Below are 16,843 nucleotides of genomic sequence, written 5' to 3'. Positions count from 1 at the left end.
CAGTTCAAAAAGCTAGAGTGAGACAAAGAACTCTCAAAGAACACCTAATTTTCTCCTCCAACTTAAAAATAATCTGACGTCGTTCTTTTAGGTTTTTTCTCGAGTTTGACTTTCTTTGCACGTTCGCTTTGTATACACTGGGTCGGTACTTCTGCCTGTGTCATGTGTGACCTTTCTAACATGACTACGTAATACATGAAGTCGAGCTAGTGCAAAATAAGCATTTGTGGTTAAAAAGTATTTAACATTTTTTTTTTTTTTTAGAAAACAGCTGGTTTTGCTAGATAAGACCCTGTTTGGACCTTCAACCCGTTGGGTCCAATTTAAGTCCACTATATGAAGAAAAATCCTAGAATGTTTTTCTCAAAAACCTTAATTTATTTTCAACTGCAGAAAGAGAAACATGAACATCTTGGATGACATAAAGGTGAGTAAATTATCAGGAAATTTTATTTTTTATTTTGTATGTGAACTAATCCTTTAACAAATGTACATAAATTCTGTTTGTAGTGTTTTGGTTTGTGAAAAAAAAAACTTTTTGAGACTTTTTGAGTTGGCAGGATTGTAAAGCAGCAATTTTTAGCTTGCTTATACTGGCATGCTCACAAAAGTCTTTAGAATAGCATCAGCATTCCTTTCTTTCATCAAAAAAGTCTGATAATACTCTTCTAGTAGATTGTTGCTGTATGCAAGACTACTAATACTGTCTTCCATCAAGTAACAACAGCATGGAGCATTTTACTGGAAAGTGGTACTTTTATTGTAAATCTGTCTGGAAAGCCGCAGAATGGCATGTTTCATATCACACTCCAAATACTGTAATTTAGTGTGTTTAAAATTGCTTTCCAGAGGAAAGCACTGCTTTACATTTTTATTAGCTCAGAACCATCAATATGTTCTGAATTAAAGAAGGTGTAGCTAAAGTAATATTATTGGTTGTGACCTTGTTTATCTCATTTAAATTTCATTTGCCATGTTATTTAAACACCTCGTCCTTTGTAGCAATTTTCATAATGTTAGTTCAAATAAAAAAAAAAAAAATAGACTCGATGCCCCAAGCTTCACTGAATGAGCAATTTTGAGTCATTTATTACTGCCTCTGGAATCCAGTCTTTCCTTTGCTTTCACAGCAATTTCTATGTGAGTCACGTCGCTCCGTAGACACAATATTTACACACGGCAGAAGAAAAAAACATAAAGGAGCACAATTTTTCGACAGAATGGGCCCTGAGCAAGCGAGCCACCTTTGTGTCCAGAGCGAGCACCCTGTTAGTTCTCCGCCACTCTGCCGTGACAGATTGCTAAGGTGTCAAACGATGCTGTCGGGACCGCTAAATCCCCCCCATAGCTGACATTCCTACACCCTAATCGAAGGGTTAAGCAAACGACAGGCGCTTGTAAACTGCCGCCTGTCCTTCAACACCTGAGCTGACCCACTACACCCTCCGGAATGCAGCCGCCATCAGATGGGCACAATCACAATGGAGGACCAACCTGCCCGTGTGGAGCCACAAAAAGGAGAATCAAGAAGCATTCAAGATCTCTGATGGATTCAAGAAAACACATAGCATAACAGAAGAGGTGAGTCCTGGTGGCTTTGCATTTCTGAGATATTGTTTAACATATGTATCAATGAAACAATGATATCGTCCAGAGTGCCTTTTAGTCTCGTTTGACCAAGAACGTTAGGTGAAGGCTGACTCAGATGCCTCTGCGGTCCACTGGTGTTTCTGAAGATGGATCATTTCCTGTTTGCACAAGCTGCATAGGGGGACAGGAACCCCAGAGGAGGAGCGTGATTGGTCTACTGACAACCAATGGGCTTGATGCCAGATCAGACAAGAAAGAAAAGATACGGTACCTGTGGAGTGAAAGGGAATAGATAGCAACATCACACACCAGAACATGAAAATAGCAATTGGATAATAAGGAACTGGAAATAAGGCCACCTGAATAAAAGAAAAACATGCATGTTTCTGTATAGTCAAGGTTCCAGAAATAAACCAGATATAACCTTTTAATGAATAACGGGCCGCAGTTCAGCAATCTCTTTTCCCGCAAGTTAGACTGAGGGAAGCGAACAGAAAAATGAATCTTCTGGAATTTCTTTGGCTCTGAACCACTTGAACTTATTCCCAGGGTGAGTTTAAAACATGCTGAAGCTGTGGATTGCACCGTTTGGGGCTATTTTAAATGTTTTTTGAAATTCTTTCAACTTAGTGAATTTATAGGGTTTAAACAACTACAGCGAAGGTCTCAGCATGTTCCATTTATTGTTTGTTCAAATTAGGATTCATGCAGAAAAAAAAACAAGTGTGTTGGCCCTGCTGGATAACAGATGAAAATATAAATTAGACAGTGTCATCACTTCAGTCAAGTGAAGTCAAAAAAGCACTGTAAATTAGGATGTATGACTCATAGATTGTGTAATGAACAGACTGAAATGTAAGAAATTCAACCCAGGCTTATTATAAAAAATAAAACGTGCCTGTGGCAAAATTTTAGCTGAATGATATGACCAAGTGTCAAACCTTTACAAAACAGAACACATAAAGTGTAATGATATTATTCTTCAACCAAACAATGTATGGCATGAAGACTAAAAACCCATTAGCTGTTATAAATTGACTGTAAACCACAGATTCACGGGGCTTATTGCTTTTATAAAACGGTTATTCCATATACGTTGTAACGTTTCACAAAATACAACAGAGCAAATAAAGTGTAATGATATTAATAAAAACATTATTCTTCCACCAAACAATGTAGTTCCTCAGAAATGATTGTGGTTATAACAAAGTGGTTGCTGAGCAACACACAAACGTAAACAAAGGTGTATGCTTGTAATCTAATATACAACAGCATCAAACGCAGCTCTGCCAGTCAGAATCAAGGACCGGAACTATCTGTCTTATAAATCAAGCAAGAAGAACCAAGGAGCCATGGTTTACAGTAAATTTATAACAGCTAAAGGGCGGTATTATGCACAACGCGAAGTAGAGTGCCTAAAACCCCCTTAGCTGATTTAAATGCACTGTAAATCATGGCTTCACAGGGCTTATTGCTTTTATAAAATGGTTATTCCATATACGTAGTAAAGGTTTTACAAAATAAAACAGAGCAAATAAAGTGTAAAGTGTAATGTTCATTTTTTGATGCGCACTGAGGAATTTATTCGGGAAGCACATTTCCATCTCCCATTATTCGCATTAAAGGGGTCATTGGATGCAAAGTTCACTTTTACATGTTGTTTTAACATTAATGTGTGTTGGCAGTGTATGTACACATCTACCCTATAAAGATAAAAATTCATGCAGCTGTAACAGTCCGACCTCCATTGTTTCGATACTGGAGCAGGGATGTTATTTAGACAAGAATATATCATTTGAGTGACTGAGTAGTGTTGCTGGATGTAATAATGCACAAATCATTCGTGATCCCACTTCACCTACAACAGAAGTGAGTATAAGGGTTTTTTTACGAATCTCTGCAATCACCTTTCCTAACGTGCTAGTTAGCAAGTTTCGTGGCTAAACGCACTAAATGCAGCTAAAGCAAACAGGCTCGTCACTCCACAGAGAGAAGAGAGGGGTGGGACGAGCAGAGCTCATTTGCATTTAAAGGAACAATCCCTTGTTTTGCAGAGCTCAGACCTCATTTTGACAAGGTTTTGTTGTTTTACAATACCACTGAGAATTATTAACCAAATTATATTATAGACTGCTCCTCAAGACCCTAAAAAATAATTTTTGCAAGCGTTCAAGAATTTTCTATCATGACTCTTTTACGGGACTCATACCCAAGCACTCCATGTTGCTACAGCCATGCTGTACCAGGTGAGCTACCAAGCAAATTTACAACATCAGAAAAATATTTTTTAGGTTATGGAATAGTAGTATTGTGCAAGGATTAATTGATAATCTGCCCTGTAACCATAATCTGTGTGAAAAGTAATAAAAACCTTCGGTCTTTTATCACCATATTAGCTTTGCCCTTTCATTCACATTTGTGCACATTCAAACATCTCAAGAATTGTGCCAGGTTGATGTTAACCATGACCGATCTCAACATGGTGAGTTGGAATGATGTTGTGCAAAATTTTTCCTTTTGTGTTCCATGGAAGAAAGAAAACAATACAGGATTTGGAACAGCATGAGGGTGAATAAATGATGACAGAATTTTCATTTTTTGGGTCAACTCTAGTGCTTTAAGTGCCTGAGAAACGCACAACCTCACTGCAACACCAATGAGTAAACAGCTCATTTTCAATACGTATCAGCTTGTTGATCTCAGGGTCTTCATATTTTTAAAATTACAATCGTGGTTACTGGCACATCCTCGGTTTTGGAGAAAAAGATACGCTATTGACAGCTCAGTTGCCCTGGAGATTTCCTTGCTTGGCATTGTCAGGCTGCATTGATTTTGAGTCTGAAAGTTAAATAAAAGTGTAAACACACAGTTAGTGGTTTGGGACTTCTCTCCCTCTTTTGGAAGTCCAGAAGGTGTTCATTGGTGATGGATGGATGAAGAGTGTAAGAGTGAAATTTGGTTTCGAGGCTGAAGGGAGAGAGTGTGAATGGGCTGAGGTAATGTAGGAGGCTTGGGTAATGGTGTTCAGAAGAGTTATGATGGAGCCGCGAGCCACAAGGCCATCAAAGGCCTGTTCATCAGACTCCCTCTTGTCCTGTTAGCCACAGCTGAATCAGACCCAAGAGGGTCCTTCCCCCCAGCCACACTGAACTGATTGACTTTGAATGTGTTCTGAGAAAAGCTCTGTTTGTTTGTTTGCCCAGTGGCATTAACCTTTATTTCACCAGCGGCAATCCTAATGTTTTTGGAGCACAGCAACACAGCACCTTGGAGAATCATGCCCTTGATAAAAAGTAGAACTGTTGTTTGCTTTCAGCGGCTTTATTATACAAGACTGCAGCGAAGTTTTGTATGCCAGTCACGTCAAGGAAAGACTAGGGGGCCGTAACTGGGTGCTAGATCCCCAACAGGCAGCCCAGAAGGAATTGGCGGACCCAATACGATAAAACTTACAGTACAACGCAACCATGGTTTCACAACAAAAACGGAATATAAATTAACACAGAAAAAAATGAAGCTACAACACAATGGAAGTGGATCTGACCACAAGGGCAGCTCTGAACTGAAAAAAAAACAAGATTTGAAGTCTTAAAGGAATTACATGGAAACAGATGCGATGTTATGTTTCTGTTAGGCTATGCATTTATGTGGCCTTAAAGTAACAGTGAACAATGAAAGTAAATTCTAAATTTAAAGTGAGTTCTCTATAGAAAAGCTGTTGGCTTACATTTAAGTGATGCGGTCTTGGGTTTTCTATAGCTAAAATGATATATATATGAGGTTTTTGTACACACAACTTCTCAGACAACAGACGGTACGTTTTTATTCCTCATGAAGACGTGCTTGTATTATTTTCACAGAAAGGCTCGTGCCCAGTATCACACGTCTTTTAGAACATCTAAAAAACATCTCTCTGCAGTCACATATACGTGTTAAGAATAGGTTTTTATATCCTCTTGTGAGCATCTGAGGAAATCTGCACAAACAGTCAAGGACGAGTGTTTGTGTAAGAAAAAATTCTATCCATTATGTCCCAAAGCACAACTATTACAGTACAGCAAAGATGAGGGACAATCAATCATGTAACACACACAAAAAAAGCAAGACCTCTTAATTATACCTCACTGTAGAGGAGAGGAAGCATGTTTACACTGTATGGCCCTGTCCTCCCTCTCAGATATCCAGCTGAACTCTTCGATTTTATCCTTCGTTTTTAATACCGTTATATGGTGTTGTGCTTCTCAGGAAAATTTACAATGGATGTACTAACTCTACCCTCAGGAGATATAGTGTCTGACACACAATTCTGTAGCATGAGGTCATGGCTTGCTGAGTTTGCTTAACACTTCTCCATAGGGATGCTCACTCAGGGGCAAACTCATAAAGATATTCTCTGAGGATCAAATCAGAATCTTGAAAACATATATTACATTAGATAGATAGATAGATAGATAGATAGATAGATAGATAGATAGATAGCAAATTTTCAAAAGATTTTTTCTCAAGTTATTTTATCTTTATGCTTTTGGAAACTGATCTTTACTTTCTCTAGTCAGGCTTAATTGTTTTGCATTTTAGGGTCATTTCGACCATAAAGAGTGTGCTTTCTGCAAGTGTAATTGTTTACTTTGTTTATTTATGTAATGGTGGGTAATTTATTTGAATACTCAAGATCTTCGCAATTTAACATTGCAAAAAACTTTAGATTAGACTGACCAAATACAATGTTGATGTCATTACATTTCTAGGAGGAGTTTGTTACAGCGTAAAACATGTCACTTCCTGTTGTCAGCAGATGGTGCTATGACTATAACTGAACATGGGCATGGACATGTGTTCAGGACAAAACTCTATCAAACATGTCAATTTTGGTGCAAATCGGGCATTTTATGCCTGAATTATTACAACTTCCTTTTTCATGGTGAAACAGAAATTTGGGGACACACCACGGACACGCTCTTCAACAAAAACTCAAGATCCTCGCAATTTAACGTCACAAAGGGCTTTAGATTACACTGACCAAATTTGGTGTTGATATGTTTAAATCGCTAGGAGGAATTAATTTAAATACAACGCCTGAAAATGGCAAAAATTGCACAACACTTGCAGAGGAAATTGAAAATAAATGACTCCCTTTGGTTTTGGACTTCGTACCGGGGGACTTTTTTTGTAGGTATTGGTGTGTTACATGTTTACTAAATTTCGTACATGTATGTGAAACATAGCTCGAGGGGCACTACATTGTATAGATGGCGGTATTGAGCCATTTTGTCACACCCACTTCTGAAACCCATGTCAGATGAAAATTTTCACCACTTTTGGCGTGTTTGCAAAGTTTTAAGGAGTTTTCAATCATGTTTAGGCCCTCAAAAATCCAATTCATTTTGGAGAAGAAAAAACTAAGTTCCAATTCCAATAGTGTCCTCGCACCCAAGTGCTCGCCTAAATATTGTATAGAATTTATTTAAATATTAGGGGTGTAATGGTACACAGATGTCACGGTTCGGTACATACCTCGGTTCGAGGGTTACGGTTCGATGCGATTTCGGTACAACAGAAAAAAACAAAAAACAAATCTACTATGCTAGGTTTCTTTTCATTTATTATAAACAGACAGTAGTACAAATTACAATTTTTCCACCTACATGTGAAAATACTAAATATTATATCAAATTAATGTCATATATAGGTTATAAAATCTGCAGTACATGTATACATACAAGGAATAAATATTTATATTTAATTTAGCTAACTGATAGACAAGGAAAAAACTGTGTGACACTTAACGTAGCCTATATTTGCTGAGTTTCAGTTCAGAATAAAGTTCAGAATCAGCACATGATCACCGTCTAGTGTTCTTTGTTTTCAAGTGCGCAACTCACTGCATTCGCTGTTCTTCTGCCGGCAGTTATCAAACAGAGTTGCACCCCTTCTAGATTGAGGGTGAATTGCCAGTATTCGTTGTAAGGCCTCATGCACCAAACCGAGATGTCCGTACCGTGATGGTTCGGTACGAATACATGTACCGTTACACCCCAATTAAATATATATACAGAATTCAGTATAATTATATTTTTTTATAACTCCTTTTTAATAAATCTGCCTATGTTAGAAAAACCTACTGAGCTGGTCTTGCCAACCCTTGCGTCAGACACGTCACGCTCTGTCAGTCGCAGCAGCGCAAGTCAAAACAATGAAACGTGATGTTTTACGATCCGCCACATAACTCATCACTTTTTCACGTACTTGCCTCTGAAAATGGATACATTACAAACGTGTCTAATAAATTAAACGCACCGGAGCTAGAAAGTACCTCTTCGTTCGTAATGAGCTCATCTGATTGGAGTCCACTCACTCTTCCTGACAGTAAAAGCGCGCGAGAGGTGGGCGTGGGATTTCCTCTCTGGCCTGTTGACAGGTTGGCCGCCGACTCCTGATCACGTACGAGCTAATTTACCGTCCGTTTCGTTTATTTATGAGGCCGCTCCAGACGGCTAAACACAATCAATAACGTTCATTGCAGCAGAGCTTTATTGGATTAGAGACAGATTTGAAGCCCACGAGCTGACACTGTTGACTTTGGAGCGCCCAGAATGTTCGAGGCAACACTTTACTCAGGTTGTTATCCATGAAAAAAGGATGTTTTGTTTAAATTTTCCTTTTAACTCATCTGCTTTTTCTCTCTCGTAATTTCTGTCTAATTTCTATGTCTGTCCCAGATTCGGGCACTGTTTTTCCTCTACTGTGCGGTCTTGCAGGTATTTTTTATTCATGGTTGGCAGCTAAAGTTGGGCGGCTACTCCAAAAACAACATAGTACAATATGATTCTCACAGTACAAATATTCTGTAATAACTATGAATAAAACCCTAGAGTATAATTCTTCAAAATTGTTACTTACGGGATGAAAAAAGTAGTTATTTCAATGGCAATGTGTTCCACCTACTGCAAATATTTTGAAAACCAAAAGCTTTGCCTGTAACCTCAGTGTAAAAGCAGAGCAATATATTTACCTCTTTTTTTATCAGCATTTAAGACTTAATGGTGCCTTTAATCAGAGACAGATTACCACAACATAAATCCTATTTCCCTATTCAGAATGATACGCAAATCAGAAACCCCAGGGTTTCGGATAGTGCAGCGAAGCCTGTGTCTGCTCAATTAGCTGTGATGGCCAAACAAAACAAGCTCAGGAACGGTTTTAGACTCGGAGGAATTGAAAGGCAAACAGAAAGGCGGAGAAACAGGGAAGTGCGACACGCACCAGCAGGTACAGGTGCTCTTACTCTGACTCTGGACCCTATGGCCTGCCTTGACCAGGAGAGATTTTCAGACCAGATGGATGAAGGAACCACTGGCCCGTATGTCTAGTGCGGACAGCTGTACCAGACGTTTGGGAAGTCAATTCACACCTGGCTTTTTGGATGAGGTACCCATCCATACCAATGATGAACGTAATAAATCAGTAAAGCTTGGTCGGAATGGAAACCATCTGAGGGCTGGTCTAGGACAAATATTTGTGTACTAGATGAGTTAAATGAGGTATTATGGAAGGAATGAATTGTGCACTGAGAGTGAGCTATGTCTCAATTAGCATTTTTAATTCAGATGAAGTCGTGTGGACAAAACTGTGTAAGTGCTCTTGGCCGTCAGTTTTCTTTTTAGTGAGGTTTTGGGAAAGTGTAGGGTGAGATGAGGTCATTAAAGTGGTCTCAGTTCGAAACACAAAGGGAATTTGGGGCCTTGACATCTGACCTGCATTGCAGAATGACCCCATATATCATTCGTTCTGGATGATCTGCCTTTATCTCAACATCTGCACATGATTGTGCTATGCTGTAATGATAGTCTGCAATTTTGGTCTTTTAATATCTCGTAAAGCACAGACCAATTTATCACAAATTACTAATTGCATTCATGCTTTTATTCATGCTTTCATGCAGAAACTTTTATCCAATGCAAGATACATTGCATTCAAGGTATACATTTGCTGAGAGATTTGAGTTTCAGACCCACAACTTTGGCATTTCTAGCAGCATGCACTACAAGAGCTAAACATAGATTATTTTATGGTAAATCTCCAAATATAAATATATCCAAATAAGTACATTAGTGTGACTAAAGACTAGAATAATGTCTGCTTAAAATTTAGCTTTGTCATCACAGGAGTAGTTTACTTTTTTTTTAATATATTCAATTAGAAAACAGTTCTTTTAAATGTAATTATTTCACAATATAATTGTTTTTATTGTATGAAATAAATGTAAGCTTTAAGTTTAAGAGACTGTTTCAAAAACATAAAAAAAAAATCTTTATTTTCAACTTGTGACTGGCGCTGTGTAATACTGTAATTATGTATAGTATATGTAAACTTTAAAGTATTAAAATGAACATTTAATTCAGATTTAAAAAGTTTAGTAGCCTATATGAGAGCTCTTCTCAGCATTTCAAATTGGAACACTATTGTTATGAGGACCTCTGCTGGCAACTTAGTGCACACACACTTTACATAAACCAATATTTATTTTAAAGGGATAGTTCACCCAAAAATGAAAATTCGGTCATTACTCACCCTCGTGCAGTTCCAAACCTCTAAGACCTTTGTTGGAGGGTCCTGTCTATGGAGGGTCAGGAAGCTCTCTGATTTCATTTAAAATGTGATCCACAAAACTAGTCATAAGGTTCAATTGTTTATTTGAATAAATAAGCTTTCCACTGATGTATGGTTTGTTAGGATAGGACAATATTTGGCCTAGATACAACTATTTTAAAATCTGGAATCTAAGGGTGCAAAAAAAAAATCAAAATACTGAGAAAAGTATTTAAAGTTGTCCAAATAAAGTTCTTAGCAATGCATAATACTAATCAAAAAAGTTTTGATATATCTATGGTAGAAAATGTACAGAATATCTTCAGGGAACATGATCTTTACTTAATATGCTAATGCTTTTTGGCATAAAGGAAAAATTAATAATTTTTGACCCATACAATGTATTTCTGGCTATTGCTATAGTTGTTTATTTACAAAAACAGACTCAGTTTTTACATTTTTCAAAAAATCATGTAACTCTTCAAAAATACCAGTGCTACTTAAGACTGGTTTTGTGGTCCAGGCTCACAAATATCTTAATTTGTGGTCTGAAGATGAACTTTGGTTTGGGTGAACTATCCCTTGAAGTCTGCACTGTTTTTATTTTCTCTGTTTAGGTGATCTGCAGATTTAAACAAGGTTATGCATAACAATATTAAATTTTCAAATTATTTCTATATTTTGTAACCTATGCTGAAGTTTTGACCACACTGATTTTTAACGTTGCCTCTTTTGACTGTAGGTCAAACGCACTTTCTGGTTAGTGGATATGACTGTTGAATTGACTCACTGTACTCTCTCTCTCTCTCTCTCTCTTTCTCTCTCTCTCTCTCTCTCTGTGATTTCAAATCAAGAGCAGTCTAGAACAGGGGTGGCGAACTCCGGTCCTGGAGAGCCGCAGCCCTGCAGAGTTTAGCTCCAACCCTAATAAAAACACACCTGTATGTAGCTTCCTAGTAACCCTTGATACCTTGATTAGCTTGTTCAGGTGTGTTTGATTAGGGTTAAAGCAAAACTTTGCAGGGCTGCGGCTCTCCAGAACCGACGTTCGCCACACCTGGTCTAGAATGTGCTCCATTTTCTAGATTTCTCCTGCAGTTGCACTGACTGTCCACTACACATTCACACTGACACAGCTCTAAATTATGTGACTGACAGCCAGCAGCTGCCTTCTTTTTGCTTCATGCAGATACTATTAATAATGCCTCTCAATGCTATCAGAAAACAAACCGATAAACATAGATGACATACTTAAACACCTTTTAGTCGAATACACAAAATTTTAATATGCACAAGCACAATTCTTTGCACTTTTGACATTTTGGTAGTATAAAAAAAACAAGCTGTTCAGCTGCATTGTAATTTTCCCAAATCTTTTCTGTCTTAGCACGCTGCCAGGTTCAATGCAAGACTATCCGCTGTGTACGCAAGTAGAGTCTCCTTCAGGTGACTTTTTTCCTTACCAGACACATATCTACGTCTGTCTTGGACTGAGTGACTCCTTGACACGGGATATGTTATCATATTTCATATTATATGTTTATTGAACGACGCTTGTTTGTCCCTTGCATTTACATTTGTTATTTGAATACAAACACAAAAAAGGTGTACGATTTACTTTGAAACAATTTTCAATCAGAAATTGCTAGTAAACTTCACAAATAATTATGAAGAAATGCCAAGTTAGAATTGTTGTCAAGACTCTATTGAATCCCACTCTAATGCATTGTCCACAGTGTAACTGACTGTTGAGAGAACCTATGCATATGATCCAAGTTCACATTGGTAGTTTCACTTAGCTTTGACAATACAGTGGGCACTGTTGCTTTTACTAATTGACACTGCTCATTGACTATCTTGATAAGCACCATGCTAAATACGAAGTCAATTGAATTCAAATATCCAGATAAGATGCAGAGAGCAGCTGTCTGCACATTTGTGCAGCCTAGGAAAAAGCTTAACGCTCACTGACATCTTTGCCCTGTTTACCCCCAGCGATGGGCAACGTCTATGATGAAACGTGATTCCCCACCAATCCCAGAGGTCGGTAAGTGTTAAGGAAAGATGATCAGCGGAGATGCCTGGCATACTTTCCAGCGCCATGTAAGGTTGGTTCACCCATTTCAAAAGCACTAGTGTCTAAGGGAGAGCTCAGACTCTAGAATTTACTACAGGTTTGGAATCAGAACGAGGTGTTATATAAAAGCCATCAGGTGGAACAAAGAACTTGAATGAGGGAAGGAACCCCTGGAGGTAAACAATGTCAGCAAAGAAGCCCTCAACGAACAAGAATATTAAAAAGTTGCGTGCCATAAGCATGGTGTGCAGCCTTACACGAAGCTGGCAGCAGTGGGTGAGCGAAAATGAAGAGAAGCAGTCCAGCGAACCCAGCGGATGGGCCCCGGGGTGCCCAGAAGACCCCAAAGATGCAAAAAAAGTAGTTCCGAAGATCAGACCTTCTTGGAAGTCTCTTTCCAATCAGGAGCCTACAAATAAAAAACAGGATGGTGTGGAGGCCGCGGGGGAGTCGCGCATCAAAACTGCACAAGTGGTGAAAACTGTGACAAGGGAAGCTCAGGAGAAAAGTGCGGGCATTGACTTTTTGACCAAACGCATCTGCAAGGACCCGGAAAGCGATGAACTAGACAAGATGCTGAGCAAGAAAGGGTCACCCACCCGCCGCAGGAAGTGCTCCAACATGGTTTCCGAGCTGACGCGGGGCTGGAAGGAAATGGAAAAGGAGAAAAAGCAGGCTCAGGAGGGTGGTGAGGATAATGAGGATTGGAGCCTGCAGCTAGGAACCAACCAGGAGGATATAGCGAATAATAGGACGAATGAAAATACAGAGTCTACGGTCACAATCAAAAGATCCACTGTTCTAAAGTAAGTTCTGGTCTTCTAATACAAAAGTCGAGATAAAAAGTGACGGGGTTTTATTCTTATTATTTTTTAGAACAGAAAAAGTGATAAAGCAGATGTTGTGTGAACTTGTAGTAGAGTATGCAAGGTTAGTCGGTCACAGCAATATTTAGATGTTGTAAATCAATGTATTTATAACTTATGCTGTGTTTGATGGAAATGTTGTATGTGTGTAGTCTGCACCATGTAGTGCATTATTTATTCACCATTTTTTGGCATACAATACTTTTTAATATAAGCAATATCAACATGAGCTTTACAGCCATACTGATTATTCACACCAACTTTTTTGCTGAAGACGATTACTTTTTTAGTTCCTTGTTACCAAGTCTGCAGTTTTCTCATGGAATTGCGCTACTTTAACACTGCGGGTTGTCTTTACATGTCTGCAGGTTTAAGCACTCCCAATAACGTGAAATTTAGCCCCTGGAATGCAATATTTACCTGAGTAACCCTGCCGAAAATGTATTTTACCCCCGGCACGTGATGCTTTTGAGTAGCAATTGGGCAGGTTTTGTTGTGAAAACCTAGCAACCCTGCCTGAATGAATCTGTGTTTTGAAAGAATTGGTTGATTCTCATTCAAGATAAGATTGTCACTTGTTTCGTAAGATAATGAATGAATCATTGTTTTTGAATGATTCACTCATCATTCTAATGGTACATTGACTGACTTCTAGTAAAGGCTGAAGTACACTACACGACTTTTAATCTGAACAGATTTTAAAACTTTGGGAATCACACCGACTTTGTAATAGTAAAAGGAAAAATGGGGCATTATACACTAATTGACTGAGGATCGGTTTCAAATGTCAAATATTGACATCAACCCAATTTTCATTCTCAACCGAAATGCAGCATCTATCCAACATTGGGGTCCAATGTCAACCTGACGTTATATTGACGTTCGGTGCCTGCTTGTATAATTCTGTCATTAATTACTCACCCTCATGTCGTTCCAAACCTGTAAGACCTCATCTTCAGAACAAAAATTAAGATATTTTTGATTAGACAGCAAGGGCCCTATCAAATTCATGGCCCAGAAAGGTACCAAGAACATTGACAAATTAGTCCATGTGACATCAGTGGTTCTACCATAATTTTATGAAGCTACTAGAATAGTAGCACCAAATTTTTTTTAAAAATAGCGACTTTATTCAACAGTTCTTCTCACCCGAGTTTGCTGTCTATGGAGGGTGAGAAAGCTCTCGGATTTTATAAAAAATATCTTACTTTGTGTTCCGAAGATGAACAAATGTTTTTCGGGTTTGGAAGGACATGAGGGTGAGTAATTAATGACAGAACGTTCATTTAACTATAAGGGGCTATCAAAAAAAAAAAAAAAGAGACCAAATTGCTATAGTATAACACGTTTTGTTACACTTTACTTGTGTAGCCTACTAGCATTACAAGCTGCATTGTTTTATAAATAATATGCATCTTTTCAGAGGCAAGAAAGAGGTCGAAGATGCCAACAAAATAAATGCCTTGTCCAGAAAATACAGCGCTGTGGGCAACTTGAAAAGCCGCTGGCAAAACTGGGCATCGGAGCATACCGTCAATCAGAAGCTTAACCCCTTCAGCGAGGACTTTGATTATGAGTACTCCATGTCAACGCGGCTGCGGAAGGGTGAAGAGGGCTACGGGAGGCCCAAAGAGGGCAGCAAGACAGCAGAGAGGGCCAAACGTGCAGAGGCACACATCCACCGGGAAATAAATGACATGTGCTTCATCATAAGGACCATGGCGGACCCGGATCCAGATGGTTACATTAGAGTGACTTTTGGCGATCTGTTTGACAGATATGTGCGGATCTCTGATAAAGTCGTGGGCATACTAATGAGGGCCAGGAAGCATGGAAAGGTGGATTTTGAGGGGGAGATGCTGTGGCAGGGTCGGGATGATGGGGTCATTATTACTCTGTTAGTATGACAGAAGACTGACACAGTGTGGTGACTGGTTTTGCTGCTGTAGAAAGGTATTATCTTCTTAAATTATATTATTAAATTATTATGGTTCTAAGTGTTATATGTGTTTACATGTATGTATTACAGTTTGTCTGCAGACTGAGTTTTCTGAGCTGCCTCAGCTCATGCCGTGTTTGCTTGTTGTGTATGTGCATTTGCATGTGCAAAGATGTTTCACTGAATCATACTTTGTAAATAAGAAACTGCTGAAATGAATTGGATTTTTGCACTAAGGCTATACGGTAGAGTAGGCGCTGCTGTGTTGGTATATTATTTGTAATATTATAAATCATCCAGAAGAGGGAGTAGTGCACAAACGCTACAATTTCCTCCTTGCCATGTATTTGCAGTCATTATGAAACGGGGTATTATGGGGGGGATTGGGGGGATTGGGGGGGCGTTAATTAATATAAAATTGACACAAAGATCTGTCATTCACATATTCATTCACAAATGCTCTCTTTTGACAGTTTGGACATTTGGAAATAGCCTACTTCGCAAGATGCACTAGATGACCTGTTTTGTTTCTTTCAGGGTAATTAAAAATGCAAATAAAGAAACAATGGTTATAATCATTCAAATACGTTACATTACAGCAACTAATAGTCGCATGTTTATGGGAAGCTACACCTATTTGTAGTTTTCCTTGTTATGTAATTGTGTCAACATCCAGTAAGTGTATGAAGACAGTCATAAGTAATGCCAGACATTCAAACTTTGATTGTCAGCTGTCTGGAAACCAGAAAAACAAGAGCTGACTATAATCTTCAGGAATGCGGATAAAAAACAGTAACGGGAAGTGTTGCATTAAGTCATAAAATATGGAACAAAATTTCCTACCTGGATCTGATGGATAGGCAGGCTCTGTAGCTTTTTTTTTTTTTTTTTTTTTTTTTTGGAATGTCCATAATCCACTGGTGAAAACTAAAATTAATTTGAAAAACATAATTTCAGGAAAAGCCACTTGGTCAGACTCAAAATGGTCATCGTTTGTTTCAGGATCCATGATGTCCACCAAGGGGCTCCAACTGTAATGACATTGATCTGGAAGTGTACTCTCCATTCACTGGCTGTCTGTGGGTAGTGGTTGAACAAGAGTCTTGAGGGTTGTTGAGCTGCCAGAAGGCGACCTCTAATTGTCACAAATTACAGCTGAAAGATAAAATTACTGGTGTTTTACTTTCCTGAGACTTGAATAATGACCTTGTTCTTAATGTAGGATGTCTCCACTATATCTGTGTACAGATATTCTTCTTCATCTCCCTGCTAATAAAGTACCCCCAAGACAGACATTTCATTAGAGTGGGTTCAACAGAACTGAAACAATACTGTGCAGTTGTTTTGTTGTAAACCTGTACTTTCATAATGCCACACGAAAAACCCAAAATGAACCATGTGTATTTATAGATGGCATATATTCTTACACATCTCCCATAACCTGAATTAGGTTGTGATGTGATCAGGTCATACAGCGATAAGCATGTAGGTTTACATAACAGTCATTTTTGGAATTCTTCATGCTCATCTTTGTTGTATTCACTCATGCAAAAGGAACTGAGAAAGCCTAAGTTTTGCAGACAGTGATCTGTATCTATAATGATGCCTCTTCAGTCTCTGCATTCTCTACTTTATACTAGCGTCTGCGTCATCCTGGGATGTCAAAGTCTTTCACGGGAAGTGGTCCTGATTAAAAGCTCAATAAAGAATTTATGTGGCTCCCTGGTTGTTCTGATTCAATGTTGTTCTTTTTAGACAGATAGAGCTGAAAAAGTAAAAGGA

The 16,843-nt window shown here is 38.5% G+C and overlaps 1 protein-coding gene across 1 annotated transcript; it reads left to right on the top strand.

Annotated features, from left to right (window-relative positions):
* The first annotated feature begins 12,287 nt into the window (after positions 1-12,287).
* abrab (actin binding Rho activating protein b) lies at positions 12,288-15,363 on the top strand. Its single transcript, XM_051136911.1, has 2 exons — positions 12,288-13,062; positions 14,546-15,363. The coding sequence occupies exons 1-2, from the start codon at positions 12,440-12,442 to the stop codon at positions 15,027-15,029; spliced, it is 1,107 nt and encodes a 368-aa protein (XP_050992868.1). The 5' UTR covers positions 12,288-12,439; the 3' UTR covers positions 15,030-15,363.
* The last annotated feature ends 1,480 nt before the right edge of the window (positions 15,364-16,843 follow it).

This window comes from Labeo rohita, chromosome 19 (genome assembly GCF_022985175.1).
Source record: "Labeo rohita strain BAU-BD-2019 chromosome 19, IGBB_LRoh.1.0, whole genome shotgun sequence".
Lineage (NCBI taxonomy): Eukaryota > Metazoa > Chordata > Actinopteri > Cypriniformes > Cyprinidae > Labeo > Labeo rohita.
The sequence above is the reverse complement of the archived record's forward strand: the minus strand, read 5'-3'. Positions and strand labels throughout refer to the sequence as shown.

Coding starts and splice junctions, on each gene's coding strand:
- abrab (XM_051136911.1), top strand. CDS start 12,440: ATGTCAGCAAAGAAGCCCTCAACGAACAAGAATATTAAAAAGTTGCGT. Junction 13,063..14,545: donor AAAAGATCCACTGTTCTAAA/GTAAGTTCTGGT, acceptor GCATCTTTTCAG/AGGCAAGAAAGAGGTCGAAG.